The sequence below is a fragment of the Eubalaena glacialis genome, chromosome 13 (genome assembly GCF_028564815.1).
Source record: "Eubalaena glacialis isolate mEubGla1 chromosome 13, mEubGla1.1.hap2.+ XY, whole genome shotgun sequence".
In the NCBI taxonomy this organism is placed as follows: domain Eukaryota; kingdom Metazoa; phylum Chordata; class Mammalia; order Artiodactyla; family Balaenidae; genus Eubalaena; species Eubalaena glacialis.
Window position 1 is genome coordinate 93,625,599 of NC_083728.1, and position 19,106 is coordinate 93,644,704.

General features: G+C 56.9%; 1 protein-coding gene across 3 annotated transcripts in view; it reads left to right on the forward strand.

Annotated features, from left to right (window-relative positions):
• MAD1L1 (mitotic arrest deficient 1 like 1) overlaps positions 1-19,106 on the forward strand; it is a 342,045-nt gene that overhangs the window by 196,281 nt on the left and 126,658 nt on the right. For all 3 annotated transcript variants that reach the window (XM_061208639.1, XM_061208640.1, XM_061208638.1), the window contains one exon: positions 13,432-13,572. In XM_061208639.1, coding sequence (XP_061064622.1) covers positions 13,432-13,572 — 141 coding nt within the window. The remainder of the gene's footprint in view (positions 1-13,431; positions 13,573-19,106) is intronic.

Below are 19,106 nucleotides of genomic sequence, written 5' to 3' on the forward strand. Positions count from 1 at the left end.
TCTGTGTTCTTTTAAATGTGTTTAGATGTGTTTTATGTCCTAGAATGTGGTCTATCTTGGTGAATGTTCATGTGACTTGAGAACAATGTGTATCTTGCTGTTGTTGGATGAAGTATTTTATCAGTGTCAATTAGACCCAGTTGATTGATGGTGCTGTTTGGTTCAACTGTGTCCTCACTGATTTCCTGCCTGCTGGATCTGTCAGTTACTGATAGAGGGGTGTGGAGGTCTCCAGCTATGCCAGGTGGATACATCTCTTTCTACTTGCAGTTCTGTCAGTTTTGCTTCATGTAATTTGACCCCCTGTTTTTAGGCACATATGTGTTAAGCATTATGTCTTCTTGGGAGTATTGACCCCTTTATCCTTGTGTAATGCCCCTCTTTATCCCTGATAGCTTTCTTTGTCCTGAAGTCTGCTGTGCCTGAGATTAATAAGGCCTGCCACCTTCTTTCTTTTGATTGAGGTTAGCATGGCATATCTTTATCCCTTAACTTTTAAGTCCATCTGTGTTTTTATATTTAATATGGGTTTTTTATAGACAACATAATGGGATCTTGTTTTTTAAACCATTGTGACAGTATCTTTTAATCGGCGTGTTTAGATCATTCACACGTGATGTGATAGCTGGTGTCACTTGTTCAGTATCTCTGGGGTCTGTCGCTGTTTTCTATTAGGACACTTGTTCGTTGTTTCTTTTTTATCTTCCCCTCTTGATCTGCCTTGTTTGGTGTTAACTGAGCATTTTATATGATTCCAGTTCTTCTTCTCTCTTAGCTCATGAATTATACTTCCTAAATAATTCTTTTTAATGACTGCCCTGGAGTTTGAAATGCACATTTAAAAGTAATCTGAGTGCACTTTGAAATCACACTGTACCGTTTCACAGTTTAGTGCACTCACCTTATAACTGTCTTCCCAAGTCCTCTCTCACGTCCTGTATAGTAGTGCTGTCCTTCGTTGCACGTACGCAGGTGCTGCAGGCACCCAATGCATCATTGCTGCTATTGCTTTGAGTGGTTATCCATTAGATCAGTTATGACTAAGAAAAGTAAAAGATTCTGTTTTACTTTCAATTATTCCTTTTCTGAATCTCTTCCTTTCTTTACGTAGATCTGACTTTCTGGCCTCTATCATTTTGCTTCTCTCTCAAGAATGCCTTTTAATATTTTTTAGGGCAGGTGTACCAGCAACAAACCCTCTCTCTCTCTCTCTCTCTCTCTCTCTTTTTTTTTTTTTGGTCTGAGAAAATCTTTATTTTTTACTCTTGAAGGGTAATTTCACTGGATACAGAATTCTAGGATGGTGGGTTTTTTCTGTCAACGTTTATAATATTTCCCTACATTCTCATCTCACTTGTATGGTTTCTGGCATCTTTTGGATTTCTCTGCCCTTGATTTTCTGAAGTTTGAATATGATATGCCTAGGTAGGTTTTTTGGGTAATTATCTTAATATTCTCTGAAGTTCCTGGATCTGTGGTTTGGTGACTGTCATTCATTTTGGAAAATAGCCATTGTTCAAAGATTTCTTCTCCTTTTTTACTTTCTTCTCCTCTCGTATTCTTGTTATGCATATCTTACGCCTTTTGTCATTGTCCTACTGTTCTTAGATACTCTCTTCATTATTTTTCTCTTTTACGTGTCAGTTTGGGAAGTTTCTATTGACATATTTTTGTCTTTGTTTTCTCTTTTATTCATTTATGCTCTTTATTATTTGTAGCCTTATACTCTTTGCATGTGCTGTTTTATACTTTTTCTTATTTGAAGTTGGTTGGATAGCTCATTAATTTTCAGTTTTTAGGTTTTCTAATATAACCACTAGATTTATAAATTTCCTGCTAAGTTCTTTTTTCTTGCATCCCAGTAGTTGTGTAGGAATGTTTATGTGTGCAAGGGAGCATCTGTCTGTAGTGGGGCCCATGTGTGCAGAGTGCAGAGTGCAGAGTCCTGGGGGGGTGTGTGTGTGTGTGATGGGGTGTGGGCGTGTGCATGGCTTGCAGATAGTACAGGGGTGTATAGCTTGGCCATTTCTTATAAAAAAACCTTTTTGTCAAAGTATGAAATGCAGGAAAGTCTGAGGAATTTTCACAGCAGTAACACTAGCTTTATGTTTTCATTACACAGTTCTGTGTAATGATCAAATTTCCTTTATGGTGTTTCATTTGACCTGTTGTTAATTGAGATGTTTTTAAATTTAGAAATGTATTGGGTTTTCTTGGTAATCTTTTTAGAATTGATTTCTGATCACTTTTTAGTTTAGGAATTAGTTCTGAATGATACTTCATTTGAAATTTGTTGAGATGTGTTTTATGTTACAGAACTTGTTAAATTTTTATAAATGTTCTTTATGTGCTTAAAAACAATGTGTCACCCCAAGTTGTTTGGGGCAGCATTCAATAAATATCTTCTAGATCAAAATTTTAACAATGCTCTTCAGAATTTTAATCTCTCTTTGCTCAGCCTGTCAGTTACTGTTAGACACATATTATTAGTCTTGCCATTTTATTGATACTTGCTTTATGTATTTTGTATTCTTACAAGTTTAAAACTCCCAAATAGTCCTAATGAATTAACTGAACCTTTTTTTTGTTCTGTGATGAGGCTCTTTACCTGTAGTGAAACTTGATGCCTTTTGTTACATTTTGTCTGATATTGAAATATCTACAGCTTTCTTTTGTTAATGTTTTTCCATTTATTTTGCTTTGAAACTCTCTGTGGTTGTGTTTCATGTCAGTAGGTTGAGCTGACACTTGTTTTTCTTTACGCGGCATGGCCCACCCTTGTCTTTTAATTGGAAGTTTAGTCTGTTTATGTTGTTCATTCTTCCGATTTAGTTTTGCGTTCTTCCATCTTATTTAGTACTTTTTATTAGTCTCATTGTTTGCTGCCTTCCCATTTTCTTGCCTTCTTTTGAATTTATTGGAGCTTTTTTGTCATGTTGTTTCTTTTTTTTTCTTTTGTATTTTTCTCTGTCTCTCTTCTTTTAGTGGTTTATTTAATGAATGGATAGTTAATGAAATCTTTATCTGCCTCAGGAGTAATTGAAGGCTGGGAATTCCCTTAAATGCTCTTATTATATTTTAGTTATAGCGGTTTTTTTCCTGACTTTCTGTTTTCAATTTGCATTTTTTCAGTAAGTAATGTGTTCAGTGGATAATATCTACATCTTACAAATGTAAAAGTTATAAGAGGGAAGACAGCGAGAAGTACGCCTCCCCTGCTACCCTGTCTGCCCACCTTGCTCATCTACCTAGAGGCAGCCAGGCTTCTTGTTTGTGCTTCCAGAGGCCATTCGTGCGCATGTATCTCTCTCAGCAACTCCTGGTGGCCCTCTCTTCACATTCTCTGCAGCTTTGTTTTCTAGAGCTTGTAGGCATTTAAATATGTTATTTCCTCATCAGCTGCTTTAGTCAAACCCCACGAGCTGGGCATGTTGTGACCCTGTGAAGTCCTGATTGTTTAGATTAGCACTTCCATCTAGAGAAGTTGCGTTGCTGGTAAACTTTTCTTTTCTCTCAGCACTTGGAAGATGTAATTCCACCCTCCCCCAGCTCATTCCTTCCCGTCTGCTGCTTGCTTGGATCCACATGTGTCCAGGGTGCTCTGCACTTTAACTGGCTGTGTCTAGGCATGTCCCCCCCGCCCCACGCTTTGGAATGTGTGATGGTTTCTGAACCTGAGGGTGGGTATTTTTTAAAGTCAGTTCTGGAAATTTCTCAACCGTTATTTCCTTGATTGTTGCCCCATCTGTCCTTTATACTCTTTTTCCATAATTTTGTTAGAAACCTGTAAGACTTTCCCATCTGCCCTGTGTGTCTCTCAGCCTGTTTCCATATTTTCTGTCTGTCTTTTGTTCTTCTGTTTCTTCTTTATATTTATCGTTCAATTTGGGAAATCTCTCTTTAGGCGCACTTAAATTGCTATTTTAGTTATTATATTTGGTCTGTTTTTACTCTGCTTGGCTTTATTTTGTTTGTGTTTTGTTTTTGTTTGTGTTTAATTTCCGTCTTGTTTCTTTGGCATATTGTTCCTCACTCGTAATTTAGATCTTTCTTTCTTGTTGGAAACACGCCGTGCAGACTTCCTGTCCGCGCTGCTCCCAGCTACTCTGTTGCTGAATATCGTGGGTTTCATTCTCCTAATTCTCGCCTTTGCTCGTCTGTTTTCATATGTATTTTGTGATTTTGTTTTCACTGTGAGCTTACGAGCCTTAGGACTTTATCTTTGGAATGTGTTTGATGCCTGGGTTGGAGCTCTGCTCTTCCAGCAGGGGTCTGTGCTTGCCCCTGCCGCTTGCCTGAGTGCACGTGTAGCCTGGGGCTGCTGTACACAGTGTCTCCCTAACGCCGCTGCTGACGTACGTGTGTGTGTGTGTGTGTGTGTGTGTGTGTGTAGACCACTGTGCACAGAGCGTTTACAAGTTCGCCCGCTGTGGTTATTGGCTTTTTTGGTCCTGGTTCTCTGATCTGATCCCCCACCCCGTGCAGGCACCACGTGTCTGCTTCTTCCCGCACGACGGCCCGTATATCAGCCAGATCCACGTCCACCCCAGGGAAGCCCTAGTCCGGGAGGAGGAGCCGGGAGGTTGGGGTTCGTTCACGTGAGGCGCGGCACAGGGGAGGGCAGCCTCCGTGGGGCGGAGTCTGCCGGGTCCGTCCGTGGCAGAGCCCGTGGGGCAGGATGAGCCTGGTCTCGGGAGCTCAGGAGGGGCGGTTGGTCCCGGTGCTGGAGTGCGGGTGAAGTCGCCAGGTGTGGCACGTCCCCTCTGGCCGCGGTCCCGTCGGCGCTGGGCAGCACCCGAGGAAGCAGGGCCTCTGACCCTGCGAGCCTGCAGCCGTCGGCTGGAGTTCACGTCTCCCAGTGCAGGGAGGCGAAGGCCCAGGTGGAGGTGGCCCAGGGAGTCCTGGCAGCCCAGGTCCCCGCCCCTCTCAGGGGCTCGGGCAGGGGCTCGTGTCTGTAGTGCAGGGGCTTTGGGTCCGGCTCATCTCGCGGCATCGGGGTGGGAAGGGTGCAGGTGGAGGTGGATGGAGGAGAAGCATCTCGAGTGCCAGCCCTCGGCCCTGCCAGTGTGCGGGCTGCGTGCAGCTCACCGGTCTTCTGGACGTGGCACCTTTTCTCACGTCCTTTCTCCTTTCTTCAACGTCTTCTCCCCTGATAATCGACATTCAGAGCACCTATCGGGGAAGTTACAGGCCACGTCCTGGTCCAGTGTTGGGGCAGAAATGCCAGTGTCCCCGGGCATCGTGTCCTTGACTTGAGCTGTGGGGCTGCAGAGGTGGGGCCCGGGTCCCCAGAACCAGCCAGGGTCAAGAGGCGGCAGTGGAGGCCCTGCAGCCTCCTTGCAGGGGGCTGCGCCATGAGCAGAGGTGTCCTGGAGAGGGCGGCAGGATTAGGGGCTGCGACCAGAGGCGTGAGGGTGGAGGGGGCGCCGCAGGGCGGGGCGGGGCCGTGGGTGGACGTCGTCTTCCCGGCCAGCGCCGTCAGACGTCCCTGGGGAGGGGCGTGGGCGGGGTGCAGCCCGCTGGGCTCTTGGACGTCCGGTCTCCAGGAGGTTGCACAGCCAGGCTGTGGTTCTTCTCTTCCGAGCTGCCCTCGCGGCTCCCCTCCCTCGCGGGGTCCCTTCTTTTCTTCCGGAATTGCTTCCGCATCAGTGAACACAGCGAGAAAGTGAATTTCATCTTTCTTGAGTGCTGTGGGTTTTCCAGAACGTGTCAGGTGGTTTGAGCGCCCCGTTTGCTGGTGTCTGTAGCCTCAGAGGGTGGCCGCCTCTCCCGCCTCTTGCTGTCTTTAGATGGAGTTGAAGTTGCGTCGGTTCCTTCGCCTCCGCAGCCCCTGGGGGTTGCCTCCTTCCCGCGGGAGCCCCGTCGGCTGGTGCCCGGGCAGCGTGGGTGGGAGGGGCACCCCGCTCACGAGCTCAGAGCTGCTCTCGGGTTGGTGGGGAGTGTCCCCTGTGGTCTTGATGTCCTTGGATCCCTTTGCTCCGCTGTGCCAGCCCCGTGCTGTCTGTGAGCAGTCTGGTCCTGATAACAGGAGTGGGAGGCTAAGGAGGAGGCCCCCCGGTCCTGGGGCCTGGTCCCTGTGGGTTGCCGTGTGGTGGTAGGACCAGGATGTGCTGGGGCCTCAGACCAGTGACCGCTGGCCTTGCCCGTGGGCTCAGGCCCTTGTGGTTTCAGCTTCCAGCCGCTCAGAGGGGCAGGTGTGAGGAGACCACGGCCACACCGGCCGTTTTGTCCCAGAGCTGGTCGCCAGCACTGGATCCTGGTGACCACAGGCTGGGAGCCCTGCCTGATGCAGTTTTGAAGAGCACACGGGATGACACACGTGACGGCTTGTGGCCTGTAAAGTGCTGCGCCCGTGAGCAAGCTGCCACACCTGCCTGGGTGCAGGGGTACCGAGACCATCAGCTGGCGGAAGGAAAAGCTGACGTGTTTGGGCCAGTGAGCCTGGGGCGGGATCAGGGGGGCGGGAGGAGAGAGGCAGGCATTGGGAGGTGGAGGTGCCAGCCGTGGGCCCGTCCTCCCCTCCTCCTGTGGCCCTCATGGCTGTACGAGACCATCCCCAGCCCTTCTCTCCGCAGGCACCGTTTCGTGTTTATCAAGTAATCTTTGTTCATCTTTCAGCCCCTCCCTCGGGTGGTCATGCCCCCATTTTGCGTGAGAAGGGCGAGTTCAGAGAGGTTAAGTCACCTGCCCAGGGTTGCACAGCTGGTTTGTGGTGGAGTCAGGATTTGGGCTTGGGTTTGTCCAACCCAGACACACCTGACACTGGGACCCCTCGGTGCTCATCACGGCTCTCAGGGGACCCCAGGAGGTGGAGGCACAGCCCACCTCTGCACTGCCCACTCGTTTGGGAAGCGAGCGGCCAGGATTGGGCCCAGCAACGCAGCTCGCGGAGGCCGGCTTCTACCCTCCCGCGTGGCATCCCGCGCAGCAGTTCCACGTTTCTGCCCCCATCCACTGCGTTTCTTTTGGTGACTCCGTGTGAGGGGAGAGGCCATCTGAACAGGACTCTGTAGCTGTTTAAGGTCATGAATTTCATTTTCTTATTAAAACACGACGGCATTGTGGGATGAGCGGGGTCGGGTAGAGGTGCTAGACTTGTTGAGGGCTCGTGGGGGCGGAAGGGCTGGGTTGGAAGGGCCCCCGTGGAGCCATGCAGGTGGGTGGGGGGCTGAGCGGTCGGCCAGGAGGGTGAATTGGGTGGCAGCTCTGGCCGGGAGGTGGGGTTGTGACGGTGAAAACACACAGGGATGCCCCCCGCCCCGCCAGGAGGGCCGGAAGTGGGGCCCCTGACGCTGTGGCCTGGCCTCTGGGCTCGCGCTCTGGGATCGGCAGGACCTCGTCTCCGATGTGGTTTCCCCCCCGAGGAGTGGGCTCGAGAATGCCCCGGCAATGCCTGCCTCGCTGGGTGGGGGGCTTCTGAAGCGGGGGCGCGCTGGGCCGCGGGAAGGGCCGGCCTCTCCGTGTCCTGCCCACCGTCTGCCCTGGGCGCCAGAGAAGAACTAGATGAAGTGGGGGTGGGGGCAGCAGTGACCGCACCGCTGCTGCTGCCCCTGTGGCCCTGGCGGGCGCCAGCCGTGCCAAAGCACCACGTGCCCAGTGCTCTGCTAGGACCTCAGCCACCCCGAGAGGTTTCTTGTGCTTTTCGTTTCACAGTCCTGAGGCTCAGGGAGGGCAATTATTTTTCCTGAGGTCACACAGCTAGTCTTTGTGAAGTCAGGATTTGGGCCCAGCCGGCCGGGGTGCTCGCACCTTCCTGGGCCCTCGGCTGATGCCCCCTCCTCCTCCCTCATTGGCGCTCCCTTGGGGGTGCCGGCTTCCTTCAGGGTCTGAGCTCTCGCCTGGGCGTCCTCCTTGTGGGCCCCATGCCTCCCCTGGGCCGTGGCCCTCCTCACTGCAGGCCCTGGGGGCTGTGGCTCAGCATCTTCGTCCTCAGGGCCCCCAGCCCTTCTCTCCCCTGCCCCCTCCCACCCCAAGGCCCAGGCTTGCAGCTCTGATGGGCCTGCGTCAGGCAGCACCTCGCAAATACCCAGCGGGGGGCAGGCCCGTCCTCAGTGTCGCAGTGGTGTATGCTTCCACCAGCATGTGCTTCTTCAGCCTCTGCGTGGGGCGTGTGCGTGTTTCTCCATCCCTGGGGATTCGTCAGCATATTTTGGGGCTGCACGGCAAAGCTCAGCGTTAATTACCACACTTGGAGGACCAGCTGATGTTGAAGGTGATCATCACCACCGCTGCTCTCCCACGAGGGCATGCCGTGGAGCGCCCTTCCCCAGCGGTGCCCACCAGGAAGCCCAGACGCTTCCTAAAGCGTCTGGGGCCTCTGCGTCCGCGACCTCCCCCCTGGGCCCCCCCCCCGGGGTCTGTCGTGGCCCCTCACTGTCTGCGCGCCCTCTGCAGCGCCCAGGAGCTACGGGCCTGGTCCTTGGGCCCATCCTGAGGCCTGCATTTCACCCCTGCCCCCCTTCCCCTGCCCCCATGCCCCCTGCCCGCTGAGCCCGCTCTTGCCCAGGGGCAGTGAGAGGAGGATGAAGGAGGGGAGGCAGGCGGGAGGTCTCCAGGGTAGCGGGGGTTCTGGCAGCGCTCCTGGGAGGCCCCGCACGCCAGCGGGGCTCTTCTGCTGGTGGCCTTAGGGGCCATTACAGACAGAAGCATTGAGAAGCGCTCTCTGCCTGCTCCCTTCAGGTGAGCAGGCAGATGGGGGACTTGGCCTGGTGAAGGCTTATCTCACACGTGTGTGTGCACACGCGTGTGTGTGCGTTCTTAGAGCTCCGCCTCTGCGTGTTCTTGCCTCTCCGACTCATTCTCCCGCCTGCCTGGCTTTTCTCCCCCTCCTCGTGCCTCCGGAACACTGTCCTCCGTGTCCACGGCTTTGCCCGTTCACGCAGAGCTGTCGGATGCTGGAGTCGTAGGACCCTTTCCTCTGCCTGCAGAGAGGGCTGATCTGAGTGAAACCACATGTGCGGAAGGGTCTGCCTCCCTGCTGATAAGCCGTAGCCTTTCAGGAGAGGATTCCCCCCTCCTCCCCCCACCCGTCACTGGTTTCCCCTTCAGCCTAGAGCTGGCCAGGCCTGGGAGACCTGGGGCTTGAGTTGTAGAAGGAAAGACGGACGGTGATGGGGGTGAGCAGAGCTGTGTGTGGTGAGGTGCGCTAGGCCGCGTGGCCGGCGGGGACGGGCCTGAAGGACGAGAGGGCCAGACGTGTCCCGGGGGAGAAATTTCCAGGCTGAGGGGTCAGCAAAGCTGAGGCCTGAGGTGAGGGCAGGCTCAGCATCTTTGAGGGACAGGACGGCACTTACGGAATCCGTCCCCGGGGAGCCGAAGGGCCGGGTGGGCCCTGAACCTGCGTTCCTAACCAGCCCCACCCAGGTAACAAGCTGCTGGCGGGGGAGGGGGCGCGGAAACGCGTTCCTGCGGACGGAATTGGCAGCATCCGCTGACAGGTTAGAGGGAGGGGTCCTTGCTCAGACTCCGCACCCACCCCCTCTGTATCCCCCAGCTTGCATCCACCTGCACGCCCCGCTTCTGGCCCCCCCCGTTCCCTAGCCCAGCCTTCCCCGGGCAGGACTCTCCGTGCCCACCTGGACCTCCCGCCCCTCCTGCAGGTGCCTGCTGAATCCCCCCTCGGGCTGCCGGGCTGCGCCTGGGGCTGTAGGGTTTGCCGCCGCCTGGTTATTGGCTGGTCTGTGCCCGTCCTCCCTGTGGGGCTTGGGACACGTGACTTTGTACCTCTGTGCCCCCGTTTTCTTTCCAGGAAACAGTGGCCTGGACTTGGTCTGAGTGCCTTCCAAGCTTTATATGACTTCCTTTCTCCACCGCTTCTCAGCACCACTGAGGCTCTCCACTCCCTTCATGTACATAAAAGAAGAAAGCGTTGGTTTCATCTCTACCATCCTCAGATTCTGGGTTCTTATTGGGAATATTCCAGAACTTGCAGAGACCACATCGCCTTGGTACTGCCCTGGTCCCCACTCACAAGCCTGCAGAGCTCGGAGGCGGTCAGGGAGGAGGGGCAGGAAGACGGTGACGGGTAGAGAGGGTCTGGAGCTGTCTGTCCTGGCGTCCTCTTGGCATCCTCCCGAGCCAGCCCAGAGGCATTGCAAGGCTGGACCCTTGAGCTGCCTACTCGGAGTGGCCCCGGCCTTGTCCCCGAGTTGGGCATTGGCGCGAGCCCCGGGTAGACGCCAGGAGCGCCAGCCACAGAGCGTTGGGCGCGTGGGCTGCCGCTCCGCAGGATGTGTCTAGACCCTCTGCCGCCCAGCCAGGCCTGGTCACCGCCCCGTGCTTTCTCCATCTGGTCATTGAGGCCTGTGCGCAGGAGGGTCGGTACGTATCACCCCAAACGCTTCCTCTGTCAGGGAGTGTGGGGCTGTCAGGGCCGGCCTGTCAGTCACAGACCGGAGCTCTGAGGCTGGGGCTGGCGGGGTTGGAGCAGGGTCACGGCCGCTGCCTTTGCTGCCGGTAGCGGCCTCCGCTCTCCCACACCCCTCTGGGCGCTGCAGGCTGGGCCTGGGGGTCGGGGGCAACTTCCATCACTGCCCCCTCCCCCGCGTCCTCAGTCCATTTCTCCCTGCGTGATGCTGTGACCATGCTCTTTGGGTTGCGTTGATCACGTGACAAGCAAGGGTGCCGGGACAGACAGGGCTGTGGTGTCCCTAGGGAGAAGCACCCAGGGGAGCCCCGTCCTGTCTGTACCTGGAGGCGTCGGCGCGGCTCCTCTTCTCAGGCTGGGTGTCTGTTTGTTCAGGGATTAGTCCCCACACCTGTTCAAGTGGAAACGAAGGGACCTTCACCACAAGTGGAATCTGTCATTAAAAAGTCATTATCAGATCACACCAGCCCAGTTCTCGCTGCTTCATGACTAATGGCAAAACAATTTCCTGAAAAGGTGCAAACAGCAAACTTTCAATTTTATATCTTCTTCTTTGCTAGCCTGGAGACGTAATAGAAGAGAACCGTAGTGGGAGGCAGCATTTTGGAGATTTATTGGTCAATAAAGGTGACAATTACAGCTTGTTTATGAAAGGAAGCCCCTCCCCGGCCCCTGCCTGGCATCGACGCTCTGGTAATAATAACTGTGTAACCAGCTCGAAACCGTAAAAGTCAATGGGAAGATACAGGATTTCAATAAAATTATGACACTCGATAAACCTTCCTGTTGGAAACAAATTTTCCACGGATGTGTGACCAGTTCCAGTTGGATTTGTAACTTTAATTTCTCACTTATTGAATTTTTTGTCATCAACTAATGATGAAGTCCGTGCTGGGGCGATGGCCCAGCCAGAGGCCCGGGAGCGCAGGAGACCGCTGAACTTGGAGGGCGGGGGCCGATGGGCTCCTGTGGGAGAAGAGGGGACCCTGTGAGCCCCAGTCTTCGCCAGTCTCACCTGAGAAGGAGGGGCCTGGGCAGACTGGGTGGGCGGCATCGGTGCTCGGGGTGGAGGAGCAGTTGGGGTAGGTCTCTGCCCGGGCAGTCAGGCCTCAGCTCACGGAAGCAGCGGCCGAGAGGACGGGGCAGAGGGTCCGAGGACGTGCCTCAGAGTCGGTGCTGGTGCGGGCTGGTCCTGCGGCTCACCCGGGACGCAGTGCCCTGGTGGGTGTGTGGGCTGCGAGGGGCGCCGGCCGGGGTGCGGAGCAGGGCTGCACGAGCTTGTCCAGCCGCTGCGCCGGGCATGCCTGCGGGAGGGGCTGCGCCCTGGAGTCCATACGTGGAGGTCTGTTTGCCAGTGTGGATGAGATGGCTGCTGTCGCCACGTGAGCCTCGTGGCTCACAGGCCGGCGGCTGGATGCTTGGTCCAGGAGGGCATCAGTCGCCCCGGCCGGCCTATGAAATGTGCTGGTGACCCACCCCGCTGATGAGGGAAGAGGCTCAGGTGGACGAAAGCGCTGGCCTCGGGTTGCGCGGAGCAGAGCTGGGACCCGGACGTGGTCTCGTGGGAGCCACCTTTTCTTCCTGGGCTGTGCTGGCCCAGGCTAGGCCACTGAGCTCCCCAGTGTGGCCCGCACACCAGCAACGTCGCCTGTTAGAAATGCAGACTCTCAGGCCCCACCCCAGACGTGCTGAATCTGAAAGGACGTTTCACAGGACCCGGGAGATGCGCAAGATGGGAGGTTTGAGAAGCGGTGCTCTCGTTAAGCCTGGCTCTCTGCAGGGGACCTGATTTTGTCTAATTGTGCAGCCCGTGTGGGCCTCCTCGGCCGCAGCCGGGAGACATGGGGGCAGGAGGAGGGCAGGTGCCGGCCCTCAGCTCGTGCTGCAGCCTGCTAGGAATGAGGTCTCCTCCCTGCACACCTGGGGGCTGGGTCCAGAAGAGTCCGGCCGCATGGTTCCAGGCCCACAGTGGGGGAGGGGAGCCTCCTTTCCCCGTGCCAGCGCCCTTTCCCCGGCTGCCAGGGTGGCTCCATTCCTGGCCTTGGGGACACCCTCGGTCTCTGAGGGCCTCCCCTGCTGTTCTCCCTTCGCCAGCATCTCAGGAAGGGGTCTTACCGTGTGGCTCAGGAGGAGCCGCCCGTCTCTCCCAGGGCTCGTGCCGTTGGCCTTCATCGTTTCCAGTAGGGTACCACTGGGTGGGGACTCCTGTGTGGCTCTAAGGGGTGGTCTCAGCGCTGTGTGGTCCGTGTGCCCCATGAAACCTGAGCTGCATCTTTATGTGGAGGAGGGGTGCCGGGCGTGGCTGGTGCACGGTGACACCCAGGACCGTAGCCTCTGGCACCCCATGGGCTCGGGGGCGTGGTGGGGAGGAGCTTGCTGAGGTCAGAGCTGGTGCTGCGGGGGTCCTGGGGCCTCTCAGAGCGCTCTGGGAGGGTTTCTCGGTCCTGTTGGACACCTGCCACCTCCCTACTTAGAGGGACCTCTCCTTACCCACCGCATCTTCTGCTTAGACCCTCGCTCTGAGTGTTGCTGGGTCAAAGCCCAGGTCAGAAGTCACGGGAGCGGGGGTACTCCAACCCACTTGCTGGCGGACCCCACTGGTGTGTCCCTCGGTCTGTTTGCCGGGACTCAGGAGGTCACACTGACCCAGAACACTGGCTCAGACCTTCTGCCCAGCTGGGGGACACCGCAGACTCGGAGAGGGAGGGGTGCCTACCCCCGATGGAGGCAGCCCCCGCCCTCCGCTGGCCCATGAGTCTCTGGCCACCGCAGGTCAGACGGTGCAGCTCAAGGCCGGGCAGGCAGCGTGGCTCCACCGAGGATGGACCCCAGGCTCACCGGGCACCGGCCAAGCTGGGCTGCGGCTTCAGGGCAGCCAGGGCCCATCTTGGCCTTGGTGGGCTCTGTTGGGCTAAGTGCCCAGCTCGAGCTTTTCAAGGAGCCACCCAGGGGGCCCCGCCTGGCAGCCTGCCCCTCGAACTTGACCCCAAGCCCACCACGCTGCTCCCGTCTCCCTCACACCCCTCGCCCGCCCGGGCCTGACCTCATGCCCTCTGTGCCCACAGGAGCGGGACGGCATGCGCGCCATCCTGGGGTCCTACGACAGTGAGCTGACCCCGGCCGAGTACTCGCCCCAGCTGACCCGCCGCATGCGCGAGGCCGAGGACATGGTGCAGAAGGTGCACGCGCACAGCTCGGAGATGGAGGTGAGGGCCCGGCGTCCGCGCGCGCTCCGCGGGGGGGGGGGGGGGGCGGGGGGCGCTGCTGCCTGCAGACCTCAGTCCTGCCTGCAGGGGGCTGCTCGTCCCGGTTTGCCTGGGACTGTCCTGGTTTTGGTAGAGAAAGTCCCTGACCCCTTCTCCCCTTCCTGTGGTCGGCAGTGCAGCGGGGCGGTCACTCAGCCTTCCCTTCCAGCTCCCAGACTTACGGGAGAATTCGGCGGGGGGGGTGGACATCACCGGCTCTGCCAGCGTCACCGCCACGGCTGTTCCTCTCCATCGTCATCATCGCCACGAGGGCTCACGTGGCCAGTCCAGGCGCTGGGCGGGAGGCACCAGACAGAGGAGGGGCAGAGGAATGGCCTCCCAGCCCTGGCGGCCGCCCCGCCCCGTCCACGCTGGGACTCCCGTCCCTGCCCTGTGCTCTCCGGACACAGGTGCCGATGGCCTCCTGCCCTCCACCCAGGCCGCACCGACCCCGGATCTGTGTTAGGACAGAGGACCTGAGATCCCCATCTTTGAGGCTGGGGGTTACCCTGGGACCAGCCTCAGTGTTCTGGACCAGCCTCAGTGTTCTGGACTCGAGTCCAGTGTTCTGGACTTGGGCCATCCCAGCGAGGCCATCCATCGGGGGTGGGTTCTTGCTCTCCACATGTCCTGCACAGCAGGCCCCCGTAGGGGAGGGAGCCCCCCAAGTCCCTCCCCCTTGAATTCCCTCCGAGAGCCCCACCCGGGCCTGAGCTGCTGTTCATGGAAAGGATCAAGCACAGAGGGGCTGCAGCAGGGCGTTCCCGGGCCAGGCCGACTGGGCACTGTCCCCTGGCCTTTTTGGAGCGTCTGCAGGCAGCTGAAGAAAGGCTGACTGACTCCAAGTGTTGGAACCACCCATCACCTTTGGAAAGTGGAGGTTCTAGTTGGATTCGTTGTGCCCTGTGGGTCAGGCCTGGGTCTGCTCCTGTTGAGGGCTGTACACCTCCCGGCCTCCACCAGGTGGCAGCAGACAAAGCCGGCTGGTCCTGCTCCCTGGTTCAGGCCCCCACCAGGGTGGGATGCGGACTGTACTGAGGGACCCCGGACAGGACGGGGGCTTCTCCTCAGCCTTGGTTCTTTTTCCTGCACATCACCAAGACCCCTTCTCGTCTCCTTCCAGCCCTCTGGGAACCTGTACTGGGACAAGGATGTCCTTCCCCCTCCCTCCTGCTTCCCTCCTCCCCAGCCATCCGCTGACCTGATCTGTACTGGGCACCGCCAAGCATAGGCCCCCAGGAGCCCCCCGCCCAATTAGGAGCCACCGGGAACTGGAGCTGGGTGGCTCTGGGTTAGCCCCGAGTTGAGGGAGCTTGGCTGGGAGAAGCTGCCTCCGTGGGGGGCGGGGGGAGCCAGCCGCCCGGTGCCGGATGAGGATGAGGGGTCCTGGGTGGGCTGGGCTGGCGGGATCCGCAGAGAGCCTCCTACAGGAAGGACCCTGTGCCCGAGTTCATGTCCGTGCTGGCGCTGCTGGAGCAGAGGGGCCTTTGCTGTCAGGCTTGGCTCTAGGGTTAGGACTGAGCGTGGAGTATGAGGGGACGTGTGGGACTTCCAGCTTTCCAGAGAGCTCTGCCCTCGTTCTCTTGTCAGTGGTGTGCACTGTCCTCTTAGAGCTCGGACCGCTCACGGCCACCTCGCTGTCCACTCGAGGACAGAGGGCCGGGGCCAGTCTCCAGGTCCCAAGGGGTTTCTCCCAGCACTCGGTAGCGTCACAGAAGTGACAGGTGCGGGGAGACACGTACACGGCAGAAGGCTTTTCTCTACAGTTTCCGGAGGGTGGGAGGGAGTATGGTGTAGAAGGGGAGAAATTGGGGAAATGGGAAACATTGGGAAAATTAGGAAATATTCGCCTCATTCCTGAGCGTTGCAGCCTGCAGCCCCGTCACCCCATCATCGAGCTCCCTGGATTCGCCCAGCCGGGCCATGGGGGGGCTGCGCCACGGTAGTGTCTCAGCTGTTCTCACGTGGGCCCGGAGGGGGGCTCCCCGAGCACCTTGGAGGGTGTGCAGCCCTGACGGGGGCGCCCACCTCCCATCAGCGCCTGCCTCCAGCCCCCGCTGGCCCTGGGATCCCCGGGGGGGTTCCTGTGGGGGGCCCTCTGGTGGCTGCTGGTGGCTCCCCTGGACTTGGTCTCATCCCAGGGGGAGGTCTGGGTTAGGGAGAATGTGACCCCAACATGAGGAGCTAAGCCCACTAGCGAAGAACAGGAAGGGGTTCAGGAAGGGGGCTGGCGGGGGTGGGGGGAGGTCTTGGGTTCAGGAAAGAGCTGGGAGGAGCCCCGGGCGAAGTGGGTGTGAAGGTGGTGCCCGCTGTGCCCAGAACCGCGAGGCCAGTGATGGGCCGTGTGGAGGGAGCCCTGCGAGTGCTCCTCCACCCCTCACCCCCACCCCCGTCCCCCATCCCCTTGTGTGACTGGCCCCGTCTCTTCACTGCACAAGGCCCGATGGGCGTGCTCAGCCCTCCGGCCGAGGGTGGGTGGCAGAGGCCTGGCTGTGGGCACTGCCCTGGCCGTCGTGATGACTGTGGTCGTCCTCTCCATGGACCAGGAGGAGGGTGAGCACCGGAGGCCTTTCCGGAAGGACTGGGCTCAGACGGGAGGTGGGAGACCCAGCCAGGTGGCAGCCGTGGGCTGTGGGGCAGGCGTGCTCCGTGTGTGGTTTGCCGGTCCTTCTCCCAGGAGATCCCAGGAGAGGGGTTGGCAGAGCCTCCTTTAAGGCGAGTCACAAAACCCAGATGCTGGCCTGACCTGCCTTCAGTCCCAGCAGTTTCCTGGTAGAGCCGAGAGCTTCTGTGCAGCTCCGGGTGGAGCGCTGGGTGAAGGGGGGGCGGGGGGGGGGGGCGGGGGGAGGAGCGGGCGGATGGTTTCTCTCCATGCACGTGAGGCTCTGGGGCAGCCGGGGGGTCCCCGGCCCAGACCCGCTTCCCATCTCCAGCCTGACCCCTTTGCAGGGGCACCGAGGCTCTCTGAACCCTGTCTCACCCCTCTGAGGCCCTGAGCAGCCGGGGAGAGGCCTGCGGCTCAGGAGGCTGGAGCCTGGACGCCAGGGTTTGGGCAGGACAGGCCCCTGTGCCGTCCCTTGTGGGTCTGCTCCTACGGCCCCAAGGGAGGGGACAGGCTCGGAGGCCAGGCCTGGCTTTGACCTCACCCTCCAGGTCAGAGTGGCCCCACGCGGGAGCCAAGGCGTGCAGGGCGGGGCTGGTGTCCTTCGGGCAGTTTTCCTCTTCTTGTTTTATTAAACAGTAACATTGCACGTCTCAGAGGCTCGGAGAACGACCCACACTTGGAGACTTTGGAAGCTGCTTCAAGCTGCCTGACAGAAGTTTATTAGCTGAGCATCACATATTGACAGATGGTAGGAGGTTACGCAACTTCATAGAACCCGTTCGTTAAGGGCTCCTCAGAGCCTCCAGGCGACTCATCCTTCCTCAGGCTGCGATGCAAGCACCGTCTGGGGACGCACGGCAGCGCAGGCGAGAGCAGAGCACTGCTCGCAGCCCCTCGGTCCCCGTTTTGTTCCACTGTCTTGGGGGTCCACCGGGAGCAGCCAGGTGCATGCAGGGAAGACATCCCCACAGCCCCCGGGCCTGACGGTGTAGACGTATTAGCGTCCCTCGCCCGCCCGAGGGAGCGCTGGCCTGGGGGGCAGGGTCGGGGCGCCCTGGGGTCTGGGTGCCTGGTGGAGGTGGGGGCCCCTGTCCCCGCCCCTCCCCCACCCCACCCAGCCCTTCTTTCTCCCTCCAGCCTTCTTCCCCTTCCTTCCGTATTTCTTTCTGTTCTCTCTTTGTGTCTGTCTGTTTCTGTCTTTGCCCTGCTCTGTCCTCTCACCTCCACTGCCCCCTTCTCCTCCTTGGCCTCTCTCCACCTCATCGCTCACCCCCAAGCTCCTGTTTCTTTTCACGCAGAGGTCAGCAGGCTTTGTCTGTAAAGGGCCAGACAGTAAGTACTGTGGGCTGTGTGGCCACGTGGTCTCGATCACGGCTGCTCAGCTCTGCGGCTGTATAGCTCAGTAGCAGCCGTGGGCCATCAGTAGATGGTGGGTGTGGCTCTGTGCCAGTGAAACTTTATAGATAAAACCGGTGGTGGGCTGGATTTGTGTGCAGGCTGTAGTTGCCAGCCCCCTCTTCTAGCTCCTCTTTTCTGGGACCCTGGGACCCTGCTGCTTGACGTGAGAGCTGCCGCGTCTGCCCCATGGGGCCTGGCCAGCCCCCGGTGTGCCCACGGCAGGCACCCTCTCACAGGTACAGGGGGCGTGCTGCTCCGTCGGCCCTACCTTTCACTTGCTGGGGAAGGAGTGGGACCCACAGATGTGGGCACGGGGAATTTGAAAAACACATCCACTTCTTAGAGAGTCATTACATTTCACCCATTTAGCTTCATCAGTCAGTTCTAATGGGAAACATGCTTTGATTCTGGCAAAAACATCTCAGTACCACCAATCAGAAGTGTTGAGATTGGGAGGATCCCAGTAGCCCGACTCTGGTGCCATTTTGCACGGATTTTATTTATTCCATTTAATAAAGTGGCTGCAGAAGTCAGTAGCATATGTCATGAATCCTCCTCTGTCGACAGGGCTATAAATATGCAGGTTATGCCACCTTGATTCAAGATATCAGCCTGATTTGCTTTTCTAATTTATTTAATTAGAACAGATTATGGTGCTGCTGGCTGCATGGAGGTCTGTGGAAAATCCCAATTTCAGATTGCAGCAGTAATTTCTGACTCCCGGCTTAGGAAAAGATGGACATCATACTACTCCCTCTCCCTCTGCTCCTCCCGGACTTCTGTGACGGCTCACGTCACAGCGTTTCTGTCATTGTCCCCTGGCCGTGGGGGGCTTGGCTTCAGGAAGAACAGCAGCTTTTGAACCCTACGTTGTTCACCAGATCCAGATTTTTTTCTTACTTGTGGAAATGTTTAGTGCTCCCCTTATATAAGGAACTTGAGATGACTCTCCTGTAAAAAAAGCACAGATGAAACAAACTGGAAAATCTTGAGACAGAGTTACAAGATGAGCAACATGCTAAAGAGAAATGGAAAACAGAAAGGAGGCAAACAGGGAGAAAATAATACCAGAGACCCGGGCTCTGGGAATCCTCTGCGGTTGGACACGGATCTGACGTGCAGAGGCCACAGACAATGGGTGAGGGCCACGTTCTATTTTTAGTTTTTTGAGGACCCTCCATACTCTTTCCCGTAGTGGCTGCACCAGCTTACATTCGCACCATCAGTGCACAACACATTCTTCAACACTTGCTGTCTGTTGTCGTTTTGATAATACCCATCCTAACAGGTGTGAGGTGATATCTCACTGTGGTTGTGATTTGCATTTCCCTGATGGTTAGTGATGTTGAGCATCTTTTCATTTATCTGTTGGCCATTTTTATTCTTTGGAAAAACTTCTGTTCAGATCCTTTCACCATTTCTTAATTGGCTTTTGGTTTTTTTTAACCATTCAGTTGTATGAGTTCCTTATATATGTTGGATATTAACTCCT